The sequence below is a fragment of the Biomphalaria glabrata genome, chromosome 1, assembly GCF_947242115.1.
Source record: "Biomphalaria glabrata chromosome 1, xgBioGlab47.1, whole genome shotgun sequence".
NCBI lineage: Eukaryota > Metazoa > Mollusca > Gastropoda > Planorbidae > Biomphalaria > Biomphalaria glabrata.
The window spans coordinates 36,405,420-36,431,494 of NC_074711.1; the positions used below are offsets into that span (position 1 = coordinate 36,405,420).

The window sequence follows — 26,075 nt, forward strand, 5'->3', positions numbered from 1 at the left end:
ATTTTCCTTTTTTTGTTTGTTCAGTCAACTAGAAAGTGCTTTGTATTTTAATAATATATTTTTTTAAATTTCATCTGACATCTAGGAGAATAAAATTAGGGAATAATAACAATAATAGCAAAAAATGAGTTTTGTTTTATACAACAAAATAATGGCTAATTATAAAGGAAGGTTGAATTTAATGCTGATGTTTGAGAAGGAAATGTCCCTCACATTGTCTCATTGTATTTATTTTTCCCTGTATTTCACAAGGGTACAACTTTGGTGTAGTAAAACATCTACCAACAGAAGATTAGTTTTGGCTTTTAATTAGTGAAACATTAAGAGTTACAAATCACAACACCAAAAATTATAACATGTACAGGAAATGAAACTTTTATGCAAAAATTGTAAACCATTATCAAACTCTTCAAGCATTTTCAGGGTCATAAATATCTTTCTACAATTTGCAAGTCTATTCATATAGTCCACAATTTATGATCTTCTCCTAAAAGGAAATAGGTTTTACAACACACATCCTCACCTTGCTAAGTTTATTCAATTTATGGACCTCATCTACAGGACAGCAACAACAGGGGAGATTACTAATTATATCCCTCACCTTTGGATCCTTGTAATCTACAATGCCACTGTCGTCCGAGTTTTCTGAATTATTAGAGGCTTTTTCTGCTAGCGCAGATTCATCCAGCCCAGGATAGGATGGGGGCAGCCCACCCAAAGAACTGCTGGTCATGTTAAATGGTGACGGAATGGTTGCAGTTTTTTGTGAGCACTTTACAAGCCAAAGTTTTATATACCCGGTACTCCAACTCAGTTTATTCAGATTTGTATACCTGTAAACAGATTAAAATAAAACAAATAAGTTATATTGAAGATCTTTGTAATTCGCCAGTCAATACACACACCATACAAATATAGTGTACAATCAGTCAAAATAAACTCTAATCTGAAATGTAAGTTTTTAAACATGTTAAAATCAAGTGTTTTAAGATTTTTCTTTCTCAAATTGGAGAATGGTAGAGATCTACCCCTTAGGATTCTAAAGCAGTAAACCCTGGGGCCAAACATAACTTAGAAATCACAGAAAGTAATAATAGTTACATCAAAAGAAAATCTTTGTTTATTAAAGAAAAAAACTGTAATTGGGCATACAGTAAATCAAAGAAATAAACAGTTAAAACAATGCTTCAAATCCCAAGCTATTAGATATAAGAATTAAACCACATATTCTTCATATATTGTTTTGGCTATTTATGAAATTGTAAAGTGTAATAAATACCATGAGTCAAGATTTGATAATAAATGAACTCTGGAATACTATACACTATACATAATAGTATACATTATACATGATAGATGAAGTATGCAGTGTATAGGTCTACACTGCATCCCCAGATCTACACACTTAAAGGCTATGAACAAAAATTACAAACTAGCATTACAGACAAAAGTAAATAAAAAATACGAAATTACACACTGTATATCAAAGTTCTGAATCTTGTAGTCCAATGTCACAATCACGTCCCATTAAACCACAAACTAGAGTCTACCTTTGGACATATGTAGGAGTGTAGACCTGAGGATATGCTGCATTTCTTAAACTTGTATTTAAATTTAAAAAAAATCACAAACGACGAATAGTAATGGGACTGCAGCAGACGTCACGGGAGGCGTTCATGTGTAAATAAGGTTTGCAATGGCTTTCTATGTCATATAGACCTACTAGTCTTAAAATAGAACTAGACTTGTAGGGGTGAGGAAAGAGCTGACAGTTTTGGGGAAGGTAGATCTAGGTAAAACAGAAACACAATGTCGAGTATGATTCGCTAATGTCAATGTCAGTTGTGTGAGTTTAGGTCCAGCAAAATTATAGATTTAGATCTTTCAACGTTTTTAATGTATTATTTTTCTCATTTTCATTACTAATAACATTATGGACAAAATGTCGAATAGACAAATTAACGTTTCACTTCTGTGAAACAAATGCTGTGCTTATGGTTCTTTGGCCCACATATTTAGCATGACATCTTGCGATAGATGGGACGCTATGTGAATGTACAGTCCCAATCAATTTAGGAGATACGATGTGGCCAGTTTCTGGCGCGCCAGGAGCTCCAGTCCATTTTGATTTCCAATTCTATGAAGCATTAAACAACCTAATGTCCTTAAGGTACTCTCATGATACCAACAGGTATGTGTCGACAAGTTGACCATAATGCGGCAATAGAAATAAAATGACATGATATCATAATTTCACGACATCCTGAATACCTAGATGTCGCCAAGTAAAGAGGGCGTTACTGCATCAAAGATGCTACATTAAACTACCACTCAGCAGATACAAAAGCAATACAATGAATTGTGTTTACCACTTGGTAATCTCGATCCGAACAAAGTTTGAGAAGAGCATTAACGTGAACAAATAAAGAATTCATAAACTAGTGATAGATCACTGTGTTACGAAGGTTCATTACTATTGAAGTGAAACAATTAACATTTTATCTACACTTTATAAAAAGTAGATTTTTTTGGGTCAAACTACACATTTTTGTTGATGTTGTATCGCCTACAATTCCGCGGGGCGAGAGCAGATAAAACGGCGACGGCGAGATACGCACCCTCGCTCTAGGTATACATCGCAAAACCAAACAGTCAGACGGTGTAACAATCACAGTAATAGCTTGCTGAAAGGCCGGGGGGGGGGGGGGGGGGGGAGAAATGCTAATTCAAACAATTCCTATTGTAGGCCTATCTCATTACCTTGTCCATGTCAACATGTGCCTTGATAAAACATTGACAAAAAAAAAAACAAAAAAACAATAACTTTTGAGAAATGTAAAACTTTAGTGTGGAACAATGAAGAAAAAAAATGTTTTGATAATGGTGTGTTGCCTAGATCTTTCGTTTTCCTTTATTGCTAAAAAAAAAAAAAAAAAAAAAAAAAAAAAAAGTCCATTTTATAACCTTCAGTAGTATCCGTATAGTACGTCCTTCTAGCCTGAACCAATCGTAAGTGTACCCAACAGGATCACGTATTTTTAGATACAACAGCAATCTAATCCTTCTGGTTAGCAATCATGTCACACCAGACACTCACAAAGAGCGTTCAATATGAGCTGCAAAAGTTTGGCACATTTTGAACCAAGCAATCACTAATGGACAAGGCCTGCTTGTGGCCAACTGATTGTAAGGAGTCGCACAAACAACAAGTTGGCACTTCCAGTATTTCTTTGTTTTTCACGTCCATTTGTTGGCCTCTTGAGACCTTTGTTTGGTATTCAAAAAATAAAAAGGAAGGAGGATCCAATCACTTTGTTGCATCGCTTAATGCCTGAGGTTCCATAACAAGTCGAAGCGAAATACTAAAGAGAAAAGAGCTTCAATTTAGTAGCGAAAAAACAAGTTAGAGTACCATTGTAGTGGGCTAAAAATATGAACATGAATAGGGATGACTATTACAATAGAAGTGTGACTTAAAAGTACTGAAGTGTCTACATATAGTCAAGACTTGAGTAGCAATGACTCATTCCGTGTGTGTGTGTGCGGTACCGCTCTATTTTTACAAGCCAACAGGATTCAAGAAATGAATTCACTTTGCTCGTGATGACACGGACCATTTAGAAAAGCAGAGTATAAAAACTGAGCAATAGGTTTCAGTGATTGACTCACGGTAAACTAGTTGGTGTTTACCCCCCCCCCCTCCTTTTTCTTTTTAGTCTCCGTACTTCCCCTCTCCAACTCAATCCTTCATCCCGTGTACTCTTACACTTCAATGTACATTTGTTCAACCTGTGCTTTGGTTAGCTCGACTTCTTTGTACTATTTGTTCCCTCTAGAGATTCAACTTGACCGGAGGCAAAGTGGCCTATCAACTGAACCTCGCCCTAGACCCGCCTCACACACCGCCTCCCTCTTTTACCTTTCCAGTTGGTCTTTCAGTGAAGGTATTTGATCAATGATGTTAGTCCCTCGGGAAATGACGCCGAAAAGATGTATTGGGACAATACAAACAGAAACTATAGTTGACGTAATTTCTTATTCCATGTGCTGAGACAAATTCTTCCCTAGTGCCGTTAGAGCATAGAATGGGTAGTCTGAATCGGTCAAGAAAACTAACGATTTAGAGGAGTTTAAGACACTTATTAACACGCATGACTACATTGACATAAGAAATGAGTAAGACATAATTATCTTCTCCTTTGACGTAACGTCTGTAATCTATAAGATAAATAATATTTTCTTTTCCATTTTTATTTTCAGCAGGTCTAAACCGTGTCCAGTCCATTATGTACCCCAATAGTTTTACTAGTCAACAAACACTTTTTTATATAGACGAACGTAGGTCTACTGTAAGAACAATGTTGCATTAAAATAATATCAATAGAAAACTGTCGGAAAGGTTTTTGAGCGTTACACAATATTCTGAAAGCGTTACCCCGAATTCCTGAATCGTTCGATGTTTGACACGACTTTCCTTTCATTTGCTCAAACTAATTATTCGTAATCATTTCCCACCATACGTATCAATCGTTTGGGCCGTTTGAATACATGCTGACACCTAATACATAGTATTACATACAACTCTGGTGTATAACATTTACAAAGAGAAATGTCCAACTACAACACTTTCGCTGATGTCGGGCAAGAGCGGGGTGGGGTTTCAACTCAAAAGTGCTTAGCAGGCAGAGAGATTCAAAGGTAAGAAACCTTTATTTCAAAAAATGACCGGACCCAATTCGTGACCTCCATGACCGACACTAAAAAAGATCCAAGTGGTCAAAGAAAGAGACTTAAAAGCACGAACACCCAAGACGTGCCTCAAGTAATCAGATTACACTCTGTGTTTAGACTGAATCAAGCGCCCGAGTGTCCTAGCTGAACTTTAGTTGGTCTAACTATTTGCCAGTGAAGACACGCCATTGCCTTTGTTTGGGTTTTTTGACTGACAGCAACATTCGAACTAATACATGAACAACGTTAAAAATTCTTTAAAAAAAAATACTTCTTTTATACAACTTCTAGAGCTATTATTTTTCTCCTAATCACTAATGAATGTTAGATTAAAAAAAAATATATAATAATTTAGCCCCCCCCCCCCCCCCCAAAAAAAAAAGAGAGAATCTTGTTTTAGCGAATGAATATATCTTACTTATCTTCAAAGAATTCCAATAGCAAGCCTTTAGATCTAGACTTAGAAGACGATGCGCTAAATGTTGCTGAACATTCATTTATGAAATAATGCCTACACGGGGAAATACCCGAACACGAATAGTTCGTTCAAGAGAAATATTTTCTAGTTCTCTAGCCAAATTTAAATTTCTTTTTTTATTTTTACATTGAAAAATTAAAACGGTCAAACCAGAGTTTTCACTGCGTGGCTAACGAGCTAGTAATTCTTTTTCCAACTATCGAATTTCCAGAAAAATCGTTAGAGCCGTTTTCGAGATACTTGTCTAGGCTTTTGAGCCCACCAAGACGTTTCCACAGAGTTATGAGTTGAATAGAGGTATTGTAACAAGCACAGCTTGTCCAAATCTTTGATGTCTAAGCATATACCCTGATATACAATATTGCCTTCAAAACAGTAAGCTGATATATGAAACAGTTCTCAATATTTTATACTTGAAAGCTAAGAAACAACACACTTAACACAGATCGACTGACTACATTAGTTAAGTGTTAATGTTTTGTTTTTCAAACTTTCATCCTCTTTTTGTCTTGCTACGTTTGATTGATAGGAAAAACAAAACTTCCAATATACAAACCACGCTAGTACACTCTAACATCATTCAACATTCTAGCAAACACACACACACACACTTCGTCCCTTCTTGCAGCATACACTAGGCTAGCATCACAGAATGTCTACAATCAGATGTGACTCTCATCATAACACTACGCTATTACCTACAGTATTTCTCTCGTCCCAAAATGACCAAACAGTGAAACACATGAATGACGTCCTTCACAGAAACCAACGTGTCTACACACAAACAGGCTGGGCTGGAGGACCGCTTCATTTTGAACTCAGATTCTTAATATTGTGGAGGCCAGGGAGAAAGAAGAGAAAGAGTTAATCTTGTCACGAACCAAGACTGGTGTTGAATTTACATGCAAGGCCCTCCCACAAAGGGAATATGGCCGTAGGCCAATACAAACTTTTGCTCAAACCACACCACCGGAGCTGACCAGTACTGACCACTGATGCCTAGATGCTAGCCGTTTGAACACAACCACATGTTTTGGGGAGCGCTATATTTACTCTTAAAGGTCAATGTGACCGTACGTTTCTTAAATTACAGAAGAGAGAGAAAGAGAGAGATACTTGTGACCAAAAAAGGGGATAAACATTTTGTAGGAGAGAATGACTTTGTAGAACATTTTTTTAACTATTCAAAAACATTTTTGTAATAAAATAGGTGATCACCATTCAAACCAGTGATTCTCAATCCACGGTGCAAACCTCTAAGCCTAGAAGCTTCATTTTCTTGTCATAAAGTAATCATGCCAGCAGTCGCTTGTATCGTAATCCACTTAACATGTTTATGCTTGTATTTGGCAGGGGGGTATAAGTTTCAATTGATGATATCCCTAATTAACACATACATATTTTTATCATATTTGTAGAGATTTTTTTCTAAATTCTAAAGATCGCTTGTTAGGCAAAAAAAAAATGCACTTAAAGTTAAGGCTGTATGCGGGATGACCAGTAACTTCATACACTCTCATTAACCTTTGTGTTACTAAGAATAAAATGGGTCCTTAGTAAATAAACAAATGTATAAGTAATCTACTTGTTGTTTTGTGCTAATACAAAGCTTATGTTGTTGTTTTGTGCTAATATTTTATGTTGTTGTTTTGTTGTTGTGTTGCCATAACTAAACAAGCAGGTAGCAATGAACAACAACACTACAGGGCTACTGTCTGACACTGCAGGTAGCAATAAACAACATACGGTAAGCAAGGACTTTTGATTCTGACTGGAGCCCAAGATAGGATTCGATGTCAAGGATTTTTTATTTATTTCCAGGTACAACAATGAACTCGTTCAAACTTAAGATCATATCATTAACGTCAATGAGAATTAACGCCACCATGTTAGATCGCAACAGACTCACAATACCTTTAATAACTTTGGGTGTAGTTTAAGTTCATGAATCACATTCAACCCAGCTCTATGCTCCCAATAAAGATTGCTGATTGGGGAGGTTACTCTGGTTGACCTTACACTGTTCATTAACTTTTCGTGACAGGGAGACAATTTTGTTACACTACAAAACCAAGGAGAGCAATGCTGTGGCAGAGAGCCAAACATGTCTAGCCTGTACACAATGGTAGAACAATAGAAGATCTCTGCCAAAATAATGGGCAAAACTACATAGTTACAGCCATATATCTAAATACCGTGGGATTTATATTTTTCCACCTGTTTCTGATGTTTCTTCGGAGTTGAAGGTAATTTGCTTCCTAGTCCAAACCCCCCGCAGGACGACGGGGGATGGCACCGGGCAGGGTTTGAACCCGGAACCATCGATAAGTCCGAACGACAGTCCAGCGAGCAAACCGCACAACCAGGCAGCCATCCTATTGAATTTCAATTTGATCCGAGATTGGGAAGTAGGAGAAATAACGCGTTCAAAATTTGGTCCAGACCAGCGGTTCTCAACCTTTTAAGCTCGGCGACCCCTTTTTACTATCCACCACTCTGCCGCGACCCCCACCCCCACACACACACACAGCAATAGAAGAATAGACAAAATACAATCCATATTTTCGATGGTCTTAGGCGACCCCTGACAAATCGTCAATCGACCCCTCAAGGGGTCGCGACCCACAGGTTGAGAACCCCTGGTCCAGACAGACAGAGTGAGTCGATATAGGCTTTGCTATCAAAATGACAAGCGTTCGTGGGTAGATAGCTTCCTAAACTGAAACCAAAATTACAGTCGCTAATCAAGCTCAAAATCGAAAAAATAACTTATGCACTTCAAATATTTTGTTTGTTATATCACAAACACATGATCACAGTAACTTACAATAATAGACACTGTTACACTGAAAGCATTTCGTGGAATCAATAAAACTTCCAATGTCAATGACATGCATTCAAAGCATGGAGAAGCTTAAAGACGTCTTTAAATAATGTTCTACTCCCCGGGACAAACTGCCTTCACCAAATTTCACAACTACGTCTACCATGACGTCGTGTTGAAGAAATCTTGTCTCATTAAGGAGGCTACCAACAACACTCGCTCTAATACACAACAACAACAACAACAAAAAGGTAATCTATTAATGTTTTGTAAAAACAAAAATCCGCACACACACACACACACACACACACCAAAACGTGATTGACACCACACACAAAGGTTTGATCTATGAATCAGAAAGATAGTAATATCAGGGTGTGCTGCTTGTTGCGCATTGTTTAACAAAGTGTCCAATCGAAGAAAGCCAAGACGATCTAAATATTAGTAAGGCATAATTTCTATGTGTGCATGTTTTGAACACACTAAATGATGATAACCAATAGCCGAACAATGAAACATCGGTGTTGTAGTGTCAAAGCCCAAGCCAGTTGTTGGTTCATGTTACTCATGACTCAATACAATAGTTGTATTTCCCCTTAGTATAAAGGAAATATCCCTGAAATTCTATAAAAGAAAAATAAAGGAAATAGTAGCGTAGCATCTATATCTTGGACCCACTGGATTTAACGACATTTAAGACTCACGCAAGACATGAAGTTTATTTTAATGTTTAAAATCCATAATTATACATTCATATAATAATACAAAGGACAGTCCAAACTGACCAACGCTGCAAATGATTCTGGTTGTCGCTGCTAAAAGAAATAATTCTGCGTTAAAATTGTATTTCTGAACTACCATTCTATGACGTTGAATGACCAGCACAGCTACCACGTCTAGCATGAAGCTGAGGAGACTAAGGCTATAGCTAGTGCAATCTTGAACTTCTTGGCTTTAAAGTCTAGAGATCTAGAATTCTCTGGTACATGTGGGACATTTTCTTAGTTACAGTTAAATGAACTTTGAACTCTTGTAAGGCTGAGATAAACGTTTACGAGACTCCGAATGGGTCGCCTCACGCCGACAACCAGTTTCACGCTTAGAGAGGATCAGTGTTTCCATAAACTCATACTGATTACCACATTGTAAACAAACTGGAATTCAGAGTACACAATTAAGAGGAGAGGGAGGGGAAGGACAATCTTTTCAACCAGAAGCTACATCTAGATTGTATGTGGTAAATACATTTCATAGTCCCGACGAAAGCTTTGCCTTACTTTAGATTGAAATCCTTACTTAATGACGTCAGACTTTATCGTTTGTTTCCTCAGGAAAGTATTCAGTGGGTGTTGGAGGTGTGAAGCAAAAAAAAAAAAAAAAAAAGGATTTGCTCATTACAGTTCTACTCAATTTGTTTTCTGTGCACGTAGATCTAATTAGTTATCCATGTTTTTATTAAGTTATCAATACATGTAGGCCTATAGCATTTACATTAGCCAATGTATCGAGGAAACTATCAAAACATTACAGCTGCCATTCTAGTGCTGATACTACTAGAATACCACTACATCGGGTGCACATGCCTTCGAAACTATCAACATATTGTGACTATCAACATATTACATCTTTAAAAAAAACGTCCATAGCCAACATTGCGAGGTGAACGAGTGCAACATAATTGATGAAGGACTTAGGGTCATGACAATCCGGAACTCAACAATGTCCATTGTAAAACTCGATATGGTTCTCTTACGAATTATATATATATCAAAACATGCGCTTTTTCCCAGTCGGAAACCAGCAATAAACATAGAGCTGTGGGTTCCATCGTTTCGTAAAAGCACTTATAGTTTGTTTTTTTTCTTCAGATAATTTGTAGCGTCTTGTAATCGCTGGGGTCAGCAACCAAGGCGTGCGTGGAACGAAGCAACGAAGTATCAAGTTAAGCCGTTTATCTAGAGAATGGAAGCTCGATAAACTGGCTTAAGCAAGGGCGTTTCCAATTTAATAGTGTTCACTTAGAGGAATATACAAGCATAGTCAAGTAGGAGAGCAGTAGAGTTAGAAACAGCCGAGCTCTTTGCTGTTGAAGATAAAAACAATGTCTAACAAAAACAAAGACTTTCGCGACCCCGGTCCGACAAATTGACCATTAAAATAAGAGATTACAGCCAACTAATACTACATTCAAAGCCGCGTGGCAACAAGGAAAAATGATATAGCTTCACAGTAACAGGTCATGGGTTAAAATAAAACAATAGAGACGTGACTAGAGTGAGATAACATCCCAATGACAATTGCGGTGCTTATAGCATGCAGAACTAGGAGACACGAGACCTATCTCAGCTCAGACAATAGGGCTTTTGTTTTGAGGATCAATACTAGTCCTACATGTAACAGACAATGAAGTGGAATGAATGTAAAATGTGACAAACAAATAAAGGACGAGAAGAGACGCACATAAACAAAAATATGTAGATGTGTGTATACAGTCGGTTGAATTTGAAAGGCATGCTAAGTAACGGTATCTAGATAGATATAGGCGACATGTTTACTTCTGAGTTACTTTACATAGGACTTCTTAATTACTTGATGATATATAAGACACATAAAGAAAGGGAGAGAAGCTATACTTAATTTGTTATTAGCTTTATTTCTTTAAGTATGGAGGGGAATTAATTTTATAATTACAGGAAATGATCGGATCGCACATCTTTTCAAATTTGAAAAACCTCCAGAAGATGTTTTAATTCCGTTTGAGATGGCCATCGGCCAGACATTGTCTTACGATAGCATCGTCGGTCAGCTTGTGAGGACAGTTGTACATCTTTAGACCCAAAGAAAATGTATCACTGAAGAAAGTCGCAGGGGGATAAAAAAAAAAAACAACAAAAAAAGGGCTGACCAACGAAATTTGTACCCAGCGTGATTTGCATTACATCGATGTTTAGATGTACATCATGCCTCTTACTGATATATAAGATAAAACGCTAAAGGCTCATTTGGAGTAATAGAAAGGCTATACACGATTGTTACATAGAGGACCTACTTTTTTTTTCTTTCCCTGCACTATGTTGTATTTATATAAAGAACATAACTGTATCTTGTTTGAGCTGTAATTAGCATGTTTCAAATACAAGCGAATATCTATACAGTTAAGTGAGTGATGTGAGTTTAGTGAGTTGTGTACATTAATCTCCCATACGACAAAAACAATGTAGATGGGACGAGACCGCAATAAACATAGAGATCGATTTTAAATAAGCAAATGTTCCAACTAATAGATATTAAGAAGACCTTTACCATCGATCTTGGTTGATTCAAAGTCTGCCGAGGTCCATTAGAACACACACACCAATTCTGCTGAATGTATTTAGTGTGATTTAAGAAAGTAAATGATCTGTCACCTCTGTCGAAACAAAACAAAAAATCGCACAATTTCAAAGAAGAATGCGAGGTGATACGGGATAGAGAGTAGAGACTCCTCGGGGCTCTCCTCGCGCCGGGAAAGTGGAATTTGATGAGACAGTTCTTGTGAAACTTGTGGGACAAGATTTGACAACAAAAACATCTAAGTCTTTGGCACGGTCATGAATTCATTGTGGTCAAGTTTGTCTTACTTAAGCAGGAATTCGATAATTAGGTTTTAGATTTAATAAGTTATAAGTTAAAACAAAAACATAAAGAGACCCTCAATGAGCCTTAGCTTGGACAATATTTGTTGATTTATAGACAACAATGAACCAAACACGGCATGAAAAATGAGTATATATGTGTATACCTAACATGATTATGTGTTAACAGCGTTTAGATTTCGCAGAGCAGTTAGATGTTCTATCCGAAATGGCTCACACATTGATTACAGAAAAAAAGGTACATCATTTGACACACACTTTCAAAAGCAGAGTTGACTCCATTTAGAGTTGACACTACAGGACGTCAAAACAAATACTTTAAAACGATAATAGAGACTCTAGTTAGACTTAACTGCTACAGGTGGACCATATAGACTCTAGTTAGACTTTACCGCCACAGGTGGGCCATATAGACTACATCAACATTTTTTACGAGTTGGTTACAATGATACAGTTGTTCAAAAAAAAATGAAAATAAACACATCAACAATGGACTCCCCCGAAATTCGGTGTAAACAAATTTATATACTGAATGTAACTGCTAATGTGATAAGTGATAAAACATTGGCATGGTCATTTTCAACGAAGACAATGTTTCGTTATAATTGGAACTAAATCCAGTTGAAATCGATCAAAACAATAACACAAAATTGGATTCTTTTTTTTTTTTAGACGAAAGAAATAGATGCTTCTTCTTAAGTGTACAGAGATAAGGTTAAGGTTAAGCGTGGACTAACACTAAGTTTCTTACCTAACTCGGACGACAGTTCAAATCAATAAAACAAACTAGTTTAATTCCTTAGTGTGTACACCATTGGCATTCTTGAAACACAATTTTTATCTTATCTTGCGAGCAGTGCATTCGAAAGTAAAGACATCAATAGCACTGGTCCCAAACCACATTCCCACACGCTCAATGTTCAATGTACAAAGTGTACCAGATTTGTCAGTCACCCCCACCCACTATCACCCTACTCCCTCCTCTTTGCGCTTTTCGTCTTGTCGCGACACCTGCTGGATTCTTTCGGCCCACACCAACAACCTCTGGGGTGTCAGTCAAACACTGTCAATACACGAGGGCAGCTCGTTTGGGAGATGTAGGCTGAAGAGCACAGTTACCAATGGCTTTCTCCATTTCTCTTCTTATCCGTACATACCAGCGTATTTATCGACGCAACATCATGATTCTAAATTAGTAAGCATGAAAAGAATTTCAAATCATCAACAAACTCTTTTATTTTTAAATCGGGTTTACCATTGCAGAGAAGAAGACATAAATACATGAAGCAATCAATGCTATTTTTGTGAAATATGAGCTAGATCAGTGTATCAAATGTTTATGATAAAGTGTTATCTATTGATGACAAAGTTTTCCAGGAAAGGTAGTTGACTATTAAAGAAATACCATCAGCGTGGTGATGAGTAGCTGAGATAACCATAGATATTCGCACAAGTCTTTCAAGGAAGACAGTTTTATCTAGACAATTTTACCTCCAAGTGGAATTTCCTGCTAGAAAAAAAAAAAGACAAACTATGTATGTATTTGCAAGAAGACATTTAAAACCCAAAGAAAACGGTGTACTCAAATGATGGACTGAACCAAGATGGTTTTGTCTGTTTATTTCTAGGCCTACATTCAATACATGTGTCTATGGAATACATGGTGACAGAGGCACGAAGAGACAGGACGTTCTAAAAATGAAAGACGTTTGACAGGTTTCGCAGGTTCTTTCAAAACTGAAGACTATTACACCCTAGACCAAATTTCCGACAGGATGGCGTAGATTTGCGACGGGAAAGGTTCGAACCTGGGGCCATCGAGACTATATGTCCCGAACATATTCCACAAGACCGGCTAGCCATCCATAGTTTGCAATATGCCTTCATGCCATAGTCAAAATTATTAAAACTTTTTTTTTGGGAGGGGGGGGGTATTATATATATATATATATATATATATATATATATATATATATATATATATATATATATATATATATATACACATATATATGTGTGTGTGTGTTTACTATAAAAAGTTTTGTGTTTCATAAATTATATTCAGAAGTCAGAACATCTCGCGCCAAAACGTCGCGTACCCGGAATCGGGAAAGAGCCATCTCTCATTCCTCTTGGTAAAATTTAATTACATTTATATATAGAATTCTAGAATTGAACATTTGAACTTTTTCACTAGACTAGAATGTAATTCTAGAATATTGTTACGTATTTCTGATTTTCTGGCTAAATGTACTAGGCACACAAATAAAAGAAACACTGCAAAGAACTTGACGACTCAACTTTCAGCTTTATATAACTTTATTGAATTATAACTATAACAATTCGTCACTGTAACATGTAGCGTATACGTCTTACATCTACTGTATCGACTGTAACGGCTCAAGTCCACTCTCTTCTACTGTCTCGCACAGTAGAGAACAGTATCGACGACTGTACTGACTCTTTTCACATGAACTCTCTGGTTTATAAAGAGTCCCTAATCGCTTGTCTATTGTTGCAAAAACACTGCTAGTACCCTCTGGAACAACATGGGAGGAAACATCACATCCTGTTGTTGTTTATACATGTCGATTCCAGAGGATGCCTGCTGCAGTGTCATCTCGCCGAGGTCAAACGTAGTGACCTCTAACTGTCACTGTTCATTTGTCACAATGCCCCCCTTCGTAAATCTGTTCGTCCTCTGGAACAACACGTGAGGCACGTCCCATCCTGACTTTGTTTACATGCATAGATTCCAGATAACACTCGGTGCTGTGTCATCTCGCCGGGGTCACACATAGTGACCTCTACCTGTCACTGTTCATTCGTAACACTGCCCCCTTCTTAGATCTGTTCGTCCCGAACAGATTCTATTTCACCACGGTACTGATGGAGTCGGTCAACGTGGACAACCTTCAGCTTGGACCGTGGACTTTTCTGTATCCGGTAGACCACGTCGTTTATTCTTTTTACGACACGGTATGGACCTTCCCAGTCTCTTTGGAGTTTCGGGGATCTGCCTTTTCGTCTCTGTGGGTTATAGAGCCAAACTAGATCATTCTCATGGAACCCCGACGTATTGGCCCGTTTGTCATACCTCGTTTTCATCAGGTCACTGTTGGTCTTGATGTTTCTGCGGGCCAATACATGAGCATTCTCCAATCGTCTTCGGAGATTGGTGACATATTCAGTTGAAGACACTGGCGTATCTCTCGGAATCCCAAATAACAGGTCACATGGTAGACGAAGCTCACGACCAAATAACATCTTCGCTGGGGTATATCCTGTGGTGCTATGAACGGATCCTCTGTATGACATGAGGAACATGGGGATATGGGTGTCCCAGTCGTCTTGTCGGTCATCAGTAACCTTAGACAGATGTTGTTCTAGGGTTCTGTTGAATCGCTCCACCATCCCATCAGATTGCGGGTGGAGAGCTGTCGTGTGAGTCTTTTCGATGCCAAGTGTCTTGCACATCTCCTGGAAAACTTTGGACTCGAAGTTCCTGCCCTGGTCAGAGTGCAACTCATTAGGTACACCAAAGCGACTGATCCAGTTATCCACGAGTGTTTCGGCCACTGTGATAGCTTCTTGATTTGGTATGGCATAAGCTTCTGGCCATTTGCTGAAATAGTCCATGACTACCAAGATGTATTTGTTTCCTTTCTTGGTTTCAGGAAATGGGCCTGCTACATCTATTGCGATCCTCTCGAATGGAACACCAACATTATACTGTTGCAAAAGACCCCTAGTTTTGCGTCGAGGGCCTTTTGCTGCCGCACATATGTCGCACCTTCGACACCATTCCTCTACATCCTCTCTATATCTGAACCAGTAGAACCGCTGACGAACCTTTTCCAGAGTCTTATTGACACCAAGATGAGATCCGGTAGCGCCATTATGCATCTCTTTCAGTACTTCAGCAACTCTCACCTTCGGTAACATCAGCTGAAGGCGATTGGATGTTCCATCAGCAGATTCCCAAACTCTTTTGATGACACCATTGACCAACGTCAGCGAGTCCCACTGAGCCCAGTACGCCTTGGTGGCTACCCCCTTCTCAGAGATGTCTTTCCAATCTGGCCGTTGTCCATCTTCTTTCCATAGAAGAATGGGAGCCAGATCTTCATCTTGCATTTGGTCCTCTCGAATCTTTTTATCACACCAGGGTCCGGAAACATCTACTCCGAGCCGAAGACAATTGACAGCTACCTCCTTTTCTTCAGCCTTCTTGCAGTGCTTACATTCTGCTTTGCAGGGTCGTCGAGACAGTGCATCAGCATTTTGGTGAATTTGCCCTTTTCGGTGCTTAGTTTCAAATTCATAGGTTTGAAGACGTTCGATCCACCTTGCCACCTGACCTTCAGGGCTCTTAAACGAAAGCAACCATTGCAGAGCTGCGTGATCTGACCTTAAGATAAATTTCTGCCCGTATAGGTACTTGTGGAAATGTTTTATTGCATCCACAGCAGCCAGCAATTCACGTCTCGTCACACAGTAGTTCCTTTCAGCTCTCGATAGGCTTCGACTGAAGTATGCGATGACTCGTTCAGTTTCATCCACCTTTTGGGACAAGACTGCGCCTATTCCAGTGTTGCTTGCATCTGTGTCGAGTATGAATGTCTTCCCTGGAATGGGGTAGGCCAATACTGGTGATGAGGATAGTGTGTTTTTCAGCCTCTCGAAAGCTTCTTGACATTCAGATGTCCAAATAAATGGCCTCTTTTGCTCTGTCAGTTGATGAAGGACCTTACAGATGTTTGAGAAATTTGGCACGAAACGTCGGTAGTATGTACAGAGTCCCAAGAAACTTCTCAGCTCATGGATATTACTTGGCGTAGGCCATCGTTTCACTGCCTCAACTTTGTCAGGGTCAGTGCTGACTCCGTCATTTGACACAATGTGACCAAGGTACTTAACGTTTTTCCTGAATAAGGAACACTTCTTTGGGCTGAGTCTCATTCCCGCACTTCTTATCCGTTGAAATACTTCCTTCAGATTTGCAAGGTGCTCTTCAAACGTTTTGCCAATGACAATAATGTCATCAAGGTAAACAAGGCATGTAGTCCAATGAAGTCCTCGTAAAACCCTCTCCATCAATCGTTCAAAGGTGGCTGGTGCGTTGCAGAGACCGAATGGCATCACAGTAAATTGCCAGAGGCCATTGCCAGCAGAGAAGGCGGTTTTCTCTCTATCATTGGGATGCATTTCAACTTGCCAATACCCACTCTTTAGGTCGAGAGTAGAAAATACCTGGGACCCTGCAAGCGTGTCCAAAGTATCGTCGATTCTAGGAAGTGGATAACTATCTTTATGTGTGACTTCATTCAGAGCTCTGTAATCTACACAAAATCGCATAGATCCATCCTTCTTCTTTACTAAGACAATAGGCGAACACCAAGGACTATTTGAGGGCTCAATGATTCCTTGCTGCGTCATGCCCTCTATCATGTCCATAGCTTCTTGTTGCTTTGCTAGCGGCAAGCGACGTGGTGGCTGTCGAATCGGTCTGGTGTTTCCAGTGTCTATTCGATGTTGTACCATGTTTGTCCGTCCGCAGTCTGTTTCATCAGATGGCAGAATATCTTCAAACTCAATGATCAACTGTTCCGCTTTGCTGTACTGCTCATCTGATAAATTCACTTTCATTTCTGTCAGGAGCTTGGTAATTTGTGGATTGAAAGGTTTGGTGGAATTAACGATCGTGATATCATTATTACAGTTTCTGATCAGGTCAAGAGTATTACATATTGCGATGGGGCTGTCTTTCTCTAGATGTCTCTCCTGTAGGCCGAGGTTCATGATTCTGACGGGCACCTTTTGATCTTTTCCGACAAGGACCAATGTTTTTCCTACTGCCATTCCGCTGTTGTCATTTTCAATGCCTTCCACTATCGCCGTCATCGTTGCAGTTTGACCATGCTCTAACTTTCCCCAGATAATTGCTTCAGACTGAGCTGGCAAACTTGTATCTTCTGTTAAAATGATTCTTCTTATTTGACCATTCTCTTCATCTTCATCCCCGAGCAAGGGAATCTCAACATCACCACATTTCAAAGTACCACCTCCGATGTTCAGAGAGAATTCACATTTCTGCATAAAATCGAGCCCAATAATACAGTCATCCGTAATGTTAGCGATCAGAAATTCATGTATAAATGACTGATGCCCGAGCTCAAAGTTTATATTTGTCAGTCCATGTATAGGCATCATCTCTCCACTGGCCGTCTTCAAGGAGTAAGAGTTCACTCTCTTGATTTCGTTCTTTTTGACAATGTCTGGACGAATGACTGAACGTGAGGCACCAGTATCTAGAAGAAAACGGTAATTTCGAGATCCAATTCTACCATTGATGTACAGACTTTTATTCTTCCCTAACACAGCGACTGGAATTATAGTTGCAGGGGCTGTCATGTTCTTGATCGCCGATTTTTGCCCCATAAAACCGGCGAAAGTTAGTTTCCCTGGTAGACATGAGCACCTGACCTTGCATCTGTCTCCGGTCTGTGCTGATACTCTGTCGGGGAAATCTTCTCGTGCAGTTCCTTTGTAGATGGCCAGGTTCTCCACAATTCCAACAACGTACACTGGTTCTATTCTGTCCTTCTTGCTTCTTATTTGGTCTGCGTTCTTCTAGCACTTCAGTTACCCTTCTGAGAAGTTGTGTAAGATCTTCTTCTTGGACTTCCAGCATACGCCCATGATGGATATTCTTAGAGGCGTCTTTGGCGGCTTCATAGGAGAGGGCGTAGACCAGAGCTTCGCTGGATTTGCGCTTACCACTGATTCTTATTGCCTTCTTCAGTTCTGGATCTCGAATAGCATCAATGAATGCATCAGTGATAATGACGTCCAGAAAGTCTTGTGCTGCTGTTGGATATGCCAAATGAGCAAGACGTTCTATGTCCGCCTCTAGCTCTTGCAAGGTTTCACCGGAGCGTTGTTGTCGGGTTTTCAACTGAACTCTATAAACTTCTTGTAAATGTTCGTCTCCGTAACGGAGCTCCATAGCCTTAACAATGGCAGCGTAATCTTGTTGATTTGTTATTGACTGAAGCAGTTCTGCTGCCTTCCCTCTTAAAGCTAACACCAGAGCAGTCGCTTTCTCTTCTTCAGTGTTCCAGTTATTAACCTTGGCCGCTGCCTCAAACTGTCTTTTGTAAACAGTCCATGAGATGGATCCATCAAACACAGGCGGCTTTATCTTCCCAGAGATTTCGGGCACTAATGTTTTTGTTCTAGTACCCCGTTCCTTACTCAGTTGTTCTTGGACATGAGTCCTTATCTCTTCCATTTCTTTTTCCACAGTGTTGACTCTCTGGTCAATCTTCTCGTTCATAGAGCTCATCTGTTCATTTACTTTTTCATTCATGGCGTTTATTTTCTTGAAGCTCTCCTTCATTAAGTCCATCTGAACCTGCATGTTACTCAGGATCTCTGTCATATCTGGGTTTAATTCAAATATGTATTCATCTGGATCTTGATCTTCCTCAATAAGGGCCTGTCTTAGGCGTTCTGTTAGTGTTTCTTTGTTACCATTGAGCTGCAGACCTCTCTCACGAAGTTCTTGCCTTAATTCTTTGACCAACAGCTGGTTAAGTAGTTTCCTCGAAGACATTTCAGCCAGAAAATATCCCACTTCTGACACCAATTGTTACGTATTTCTGATTTTCTGGCTAAATGTACTAGGCACACAAATAAAAGAAACACTGCAAAGAACTTGACGACTCAACTTTCAGCTTTATATAACTTTATTGAATTATAACTATAACAATTCGTCACTGTAACATGTAGCGTATACGTCTTACATCTACTGTATCGACTGTAACGGCTCAAGTCCACTCTCTTCTACTGTCTCGCACAGTAGAGAACAGTATCGACGACTGTACTGACTCTTTTCACATGAACTCTCTGGTTTATAAAGAGTCCCTAATCGCTTGTCTATTGTTGCAAAAACACTGCTAGTACCCTCTGGAACAACATGGGAGGAAACATCACATCCTGTTGTTGTTTATACATGTCGATTCCAGAGGATGCCTGCTGCAGTGTCATCTCGCCGAGGTCAAACGTAGTGACCTCTAACTGTCACTGTTCATTTGTCACAATGCCCCCCTTCGTAAATCTGTTCGTCCTCTGGAACAACACGTGAGGCACGTCCCATCCTGACTTTGTTTACATGCATAGATTCCAGATAACACTCGGTGCTGTGTCATCTCGCCGGGGTCACACATAGTGACCTCTACCTGTCACTGTTCATTCGTAACACTATCTAGAGGTCATGGCATATGAAGCCCTTTTCATTTTAAGTTTTTTTTAAGTCAGTTGCCCCGCTAGTTAAAGTTATAGATTGCAATAGATTTGATGGAACTTGACAGCAACCCGGTCTATTTCCTTTCAAATAACTTGTAGAAACTAAACAACAGCCTATTAAAAAAAACTTGTTTTTTTTTATCTCAATATGGATTATCAGGATATTAAAATACGAAATATTTAAACTAATGCCCTGGATCCACACTTGTTCGGAGCTGAATGTGCACTTCATGTTTTCAATTATGTTTGACTGCATGATAAAGTTCAACGCTTAAGTTCAATGAGTGTGTCCGCTCCTACTGACAAGGGAAAGTCATTAAGGCAGTTTTAATTCCTAAGCGTTAAGAAAGTTGGAACATAGAAACACTTATAAATTAGGTTTTTTACTAACCATGTCTTTGAAACGACAGGTTTCCAACAGGTTACCAGCAACAATCCAAGAACATAAACCAACCTTTAAGTCTTTATATCCAAAGTGTGCACAGGACTTTCTTGGCTACTTCCCAAAATAGTTGCTCACATTAAACTTGGGGTAAAGTAGCCTACTGTCAGTTAGACAGGTACTGCTTATTTTTAATGATTTTACTGGGTCACGTGAGCTGCACTGGGATACCTGACCAAGCAAGTTGACACACGGGGACGGGAGATCGACCAATAGGTGATATCTTGCCTGACAATTGCCAAGTCTGAATTATACCAGTACTACGAGTTCTATTCATTTTTTTTCTAAATTTATTGAGGTTCACTGTGTTCTGTGCAGATGCCTTCAATCTCTGTTTAGCCGCCGAGGAATATTTACCATTTACAATTTAAAAAAAAAAACACGTTGAAACAGAAGAATCTTGAAAGGGGGGGGGGGCGTAGACTAGAGGGGTAGAAAGGAAGGGGTGCACATTTTTCTTGAAATCAGCACATAACAATATATTTTACATTTATTTTGATTATAAACAAAGAAATATATAACAAATTTGATAAACTTACAAAAATTACAAAACAAAAAATAAAAAAAAAAACTTTTCATTATTTTCAATGCAACAAGCTCGCCGTATGGGAGCAACACAGAGTAGTTGAAATAACATCTTGACTCAGTCGGTTCTTTGATTTAGCATATAGGAATGTTAGATGTAATACTGCTAGCAACAACCCAAGAGGAACAACAAAAAATACGTGACAAATGCACGAAAATGAATTTCAAAGATCTTGTCAATGTGTTTTTAAACCTGTCTTCTGTCTTCGTGCTGCAACCACTTTCAAGATAGATAGTCAAGGTTATTAATTAAATCAGTGTTGATGTCAAGACGACCTAAGGTCAACTAAGAAACCCCAAAGACAACACAGAGCCTAGTTCCTAGCTGGAGAGCTGCGCACACACACAAGACGACGGGTTAAAATATAAATGTGTGCTCTAAAGTACATCTAATAGTGGGCCCTTAGGGTTCAATAACTATATCGCATTGACAATAATATTGCGACTTTGAATTGACAACCAATTATTACCACCAACACACAAGAAAATGTCTCTTTTTGTTGACTTCTTCTCTATAAATATTTCACCACAGTATAAACTACCCTTTCTACCCCCACCCCACCCCAAAAAAAAAAATAAAAGAAATTGTTTTAAAGGCCATGAATCCCTTTTTTTTTTTTTGCCACCAGATAATTAAATATAAATATATTCAACCAGCAAAAAATCGTTTGCTCAGTGGATGTTTTTCTAGATAGTATTTTAGTTTTAAATTTATTTACACTTTATATTTGAAAACTTTTTTTCCAACAAAAATGGTGGAGATTCGCCCATGCTTTTGGTAACTTAAATAGCTGCAGGATTTGAATGCACATGAGATTCATACCACAGGTCAATCCCTACACAAATGTAAAACAAAAAAACTATCATAAAACTTTTCAAAATGTGTCTGTTCAATCTATATTACTTTTAACCTTCTTTTCTAGTTAAATAACACTACAACATAACTGCAGATTTTCATGATAAATTTTTTAACACAGTAATTTCCCTTTGTTTAGTTTTTAACTTTTAAGATCAGGTTTAGATTGTTTTTAAAGCAATAAGATACAAGAACTAATAACATAGAGAAATAAGAGAAAGTGATGTAGAAATTACTAGAAATGTGGAGGGCAATATAAAGTAACAAAGAAAAATGAATAAAAATTTAAAAAAAAAAAAAAACATTTGGAATGAAATGATAAACTAAACAATGTCAAGGACGCTTTAATAACAAATCCCTGTGGCTAACTAAACAGTAACAATTATAAATGTTTGATTTGACAGGGATAAAATGTGCACAAAAATGATCAAACAATACATTTTAAAATAAATGTGTATAGCTTACCAACATTTCCTAATTTCTGTATGCCAGAAACACCGAAACACCTATTTATAGTTATTCTACTTGAGATACAAATCTCAAATAACTTATATTTAAATACTAATTTAAACACGCTATTTCAGTAAACAACCCCAAATCATAATCACACAATTATTCCTTTACAAACTCGTGAACGACTTTCTAAAATAAAAAAACAAAATCTCCCAACTCACCACAGTTAAATGAGATTTGGTCAGAGTGATTGCTTTCAGTTTAAATCAGGAATAGAGTCTAAATTTTGTGAGTGCTGTAGTTAAGATGGCTTTGCAAAGCCAAATGTAAATATTAACAGTCCCTGTGATTCAGTCCTTCTTATACACAGTACGACTAATACATTAAACAAAAACTGACCACTATTTCACACTCAATTATTTCATATAAACAAATATGAGTCTATTAAGATTATTAATAAATAGACTGTGTGTAAAAGAAATATATATCTAAAGCAATCTATACTAGATCTATACATATATTAATAATTAATTATATATAATAAAATATAAAATAGATCTAGATATTAGAGGCAAGAAATGAAACGAACCCAAACAGAACTCTAATCATGCAAACATAAAATAAATCTAAAAGTCTGTGTAGAAGTCACTATCCCAGTGACCTAATTTTGGTAGAATAAGTGTGTTCATATTTTTTTTTTCATATTTATGTATAATCTGAAAACATCCTTTATGATTTCATGTTAGGGGCTATGCCTGGGGATCTTAAAATTTAGTTAATATTAATATAGGATTAAAATCTGAGTTTATTGATGTCAAAATATAGACTCTTTGAAATAAATTGGTGTTTGGAATCAAATAATGTGTGTCAAATTTGTTAAATATTTGTTAAATTGACGATAAATATAATAACAAATATAGGTTAGGGGTACAAATATAAGTAGTCATCCTTATTCTCCTTAAACTAAAGAAGATTTTGATATTTCATTTTCTTTTCTATGTCAAACCATTTACCATCAGCATTATCAAATAATGCACTGTCAAAGTCAAACTTTGAAATTTTGGCCTATACACTAGATCTAGGTGTTAGATTAGCATAAACCAGACATAAACTATGATAAACTACTCTAGTCTAGATTGACTAGATCTAAATTATTCTAAATTAAACAATTCTAGACATACATTTTTATAGATCTACATGTAGTCTAATGTAGAATAAATATTCAATAATCATAATAATTCATGAGTAATTGCCATTATCATTATTTATCATAATGATAATGTAGATCTAGATCTACTAATTAGGCTACAATCTAGATCTAGATTGCTAGATATTCATTCTAGATCTAGATTTAGTAATTCTAGTTAACTTATAGAAGAAGAAGTAGATCTAGATCTAGATTCTAGAATATAATATTCTAGTAACTTCTACTCTGCAAGTCCACTAATGTCACTAATGAGTAAACACTAAAATTGACTAAAACTAAACTAACTTACTTTAGATCTGAAAAGTGAAGGCTGACACTCACACTGACACTTACTGAACTGAGACTAGTGAGAGGCTGAGTAGACTAGAAATAATATATTTACGAAAGAGTAGAAGTTAGTAGAAGTTACTAGAATAACTAGATATAGATCTAGTCTAGATCTAGAATATTCTGAAGAAGCCGAACTAATTAGTCTAATAATTAGTTTTTCATTCTAGATCTAGATTTAGTAATTCTAGTTAACTTATAGAAGAAGAAGTAGATCTAGATCTAGATTCTAGAATATAATATTCTAGTAACTTCTACTCTGCAAGTCCACTAATGTCACTAATGAGTAAACACTAAAATTGACTAAAACTAAACTAACTTACTTTAGATCTGAAAAGTGAAGGCTGACACTCACACTGACACTTACTGAACTGAGACTAGTGAGAGGCTGAGTAGACTAGAAATAATATATTTACGAAAGAGTAGAAGTTAGTAGAAGTTACTAGAATAACTAGATATAGATCTACTACTATTTATTATCTAGTCTAGATCTAGTTCATCTAGAATATTCTGAAGAAGCCGAACTAATTAGTCTAATAATACTTAGATCTATATACTAATATTAAATATTATTATCTTAAAAAGACTTAATATCATGCTCAGATAGTTACAGTATGAGTATCATTATTATTTGATCATACTCATTCAAAACTATTCTTACTATTCAAAGTCACGATAGTGATTATAGTGATACCTGATAGACTCTAGTAGAATAGTACTGATACTGATACTCCGATAATCATACTCAGACTACGATACGATGATAGTGATAGTTCTAGATCTTTTAATACTTACCTTTTCAGACAGTTTATCCACAATTACAGAAATCAAGATTGCAAGATTAACTAGAATAATTAATTAGATCTATACTATAAAGTTTAATAATAAAGAGGGATTAAAATTAGATCTAATTTTACTTTCCCAGACAAAAAATGCAATTTAAAATTTCATTTAAGTTTGCAATCTTTTGAAGTCGAAGTTCACATTTCTAAAGGACCACGTGATAGGGCGGCTGATGACAGAACTAGGTCAAGCACTATTATTCACTATGCTTGTTTTTAACACATATAGACTATAAGCACTTGGCTGTAGCCTTGATCCTAACACATATATAGTATCATACGCTGGATTTATCCATTTCATTTTAGATATAGATCTAGATCTAATTGAACTTTCATTAAAATAAAATATAAATAATGAATCGAAATCTAGCTTTATCTATTAAGCATATTTAGAGCCTACCATGGGCGTAGCCAGGATTTTTTTTCGGGGGGGGGGGGGGTTTTGGGGGGGATTTTTTTTCTCCCCCTCCCCCGCCCCCCCCCCCCCCGCGAAAAAAATATATTTATATGTGTGTATGTGTGTGTATATATAATCTTTATTACATTCTGACCCATCATTCTTTCGGAAGACGCGAATAGGTTCTTCCTGGAGTTAGTGGGAAAATTGTAGACTCCCCGCCATTGCTAGCAAGGGAGTCTGGGGGAGTGCTAGGAGCTCCCCCATCGCGGGGCGAAGCCCCGCCGCCAAGCACTATTTCTGATATTGAAAGCCAATAAAATGCATATTCTGAGGTATCTACAGTGCATTTTCCTGCTATTAAAAAATTAAATTTAAAAAATCTAATGTGCTATTCTTACTGACTTAGACCCTCCCGCGTCGTTCGGCGCATTTGCCGTCAAGCTGTTTCCACAAAACTCTGTCACTGGTAATGTCTGAAGCCTCTTCCTACCTGCTCTGAGGACCTCCATGAATGTGTGGCGCCAAGTTGTACTAGGATGTCATCCCAACTCTTATGCCTAATTCATTTTGTCGGAGAACATGTCCCGCAAACCTCACGCGACGCTCTGTCACAATATTACTAAGGGGTCGACTCCCAGTTCGGCATATGATTTCCTTGATTTACACCCGATCTCTATAAGTGACTCCTAAAATCTGTCTTAGCCATCTTTGTTAAGCCTTATTTAGTGTTTTTCAAACTATTCACTGCACTTTATTAATTGAGCCCCGCCACTTGTAGAAATGTGTAACCTCTCTTGAATACGCTCTTGGAATTAAGTGACTGTAGTTTGCTTTAGATTTTATATCGAAAAGTGAAGTTTTATCGTCAAAATCATCTGTTGAGGGTTTTAAACTAAAAAATCTCTGGAGTTATGTGTTGTTTTTTTAAATTCAAAACCCCATTTAGCCACGGTCATAGAATTTAGTAACTGTAGTTTGCTTTAGA

At 37.6% G+C, this 26,075-nt stretch overlaps 1 protein-coding gene across 6 annotated transcripts in view; it reads right to left on the reverse strand.

Annotated features, from left to right (window-relative positions):
- The window catches only part of LOC106067072 (BTB/POZ domain-containing protein 2-like), a 37,962-nt gene extending 13,149 nt beyond the window's left edge, over positions 1-24,813 (reverse strand). Inside the window, exons 1-2 of one of the 6 annotated variants that reach the window (XM_056034452.1) lie at positions 24,644-24,813; positions 524-833 (exon numbers count right to left, since the gene is read on the reverse strand). In XM_056034452.1, coding sequence (XP_055890427.1) covers positions 524-733 — 210 coding nt within the window. In that variant the 5' untranslated portion in view covers positions 734-833; positions 24,644-24,813. Of the gene's footprint in view, positions 1-523; positions 834-1,477; positions 1,621-8,036; positions 8,259-12,419; positions 12,816-20,369; positions 20,393-24,643 lie in introns of those variants that run through there. The other 5 variants (XM_056034470.1, XM_056034442.1, XM_056034478.1 and 2 more) reach the window with 5 other exon arrangements.
- Between the last annotated feature and the right edge of the window lie 1,262 nt (positions 24,814-26,075).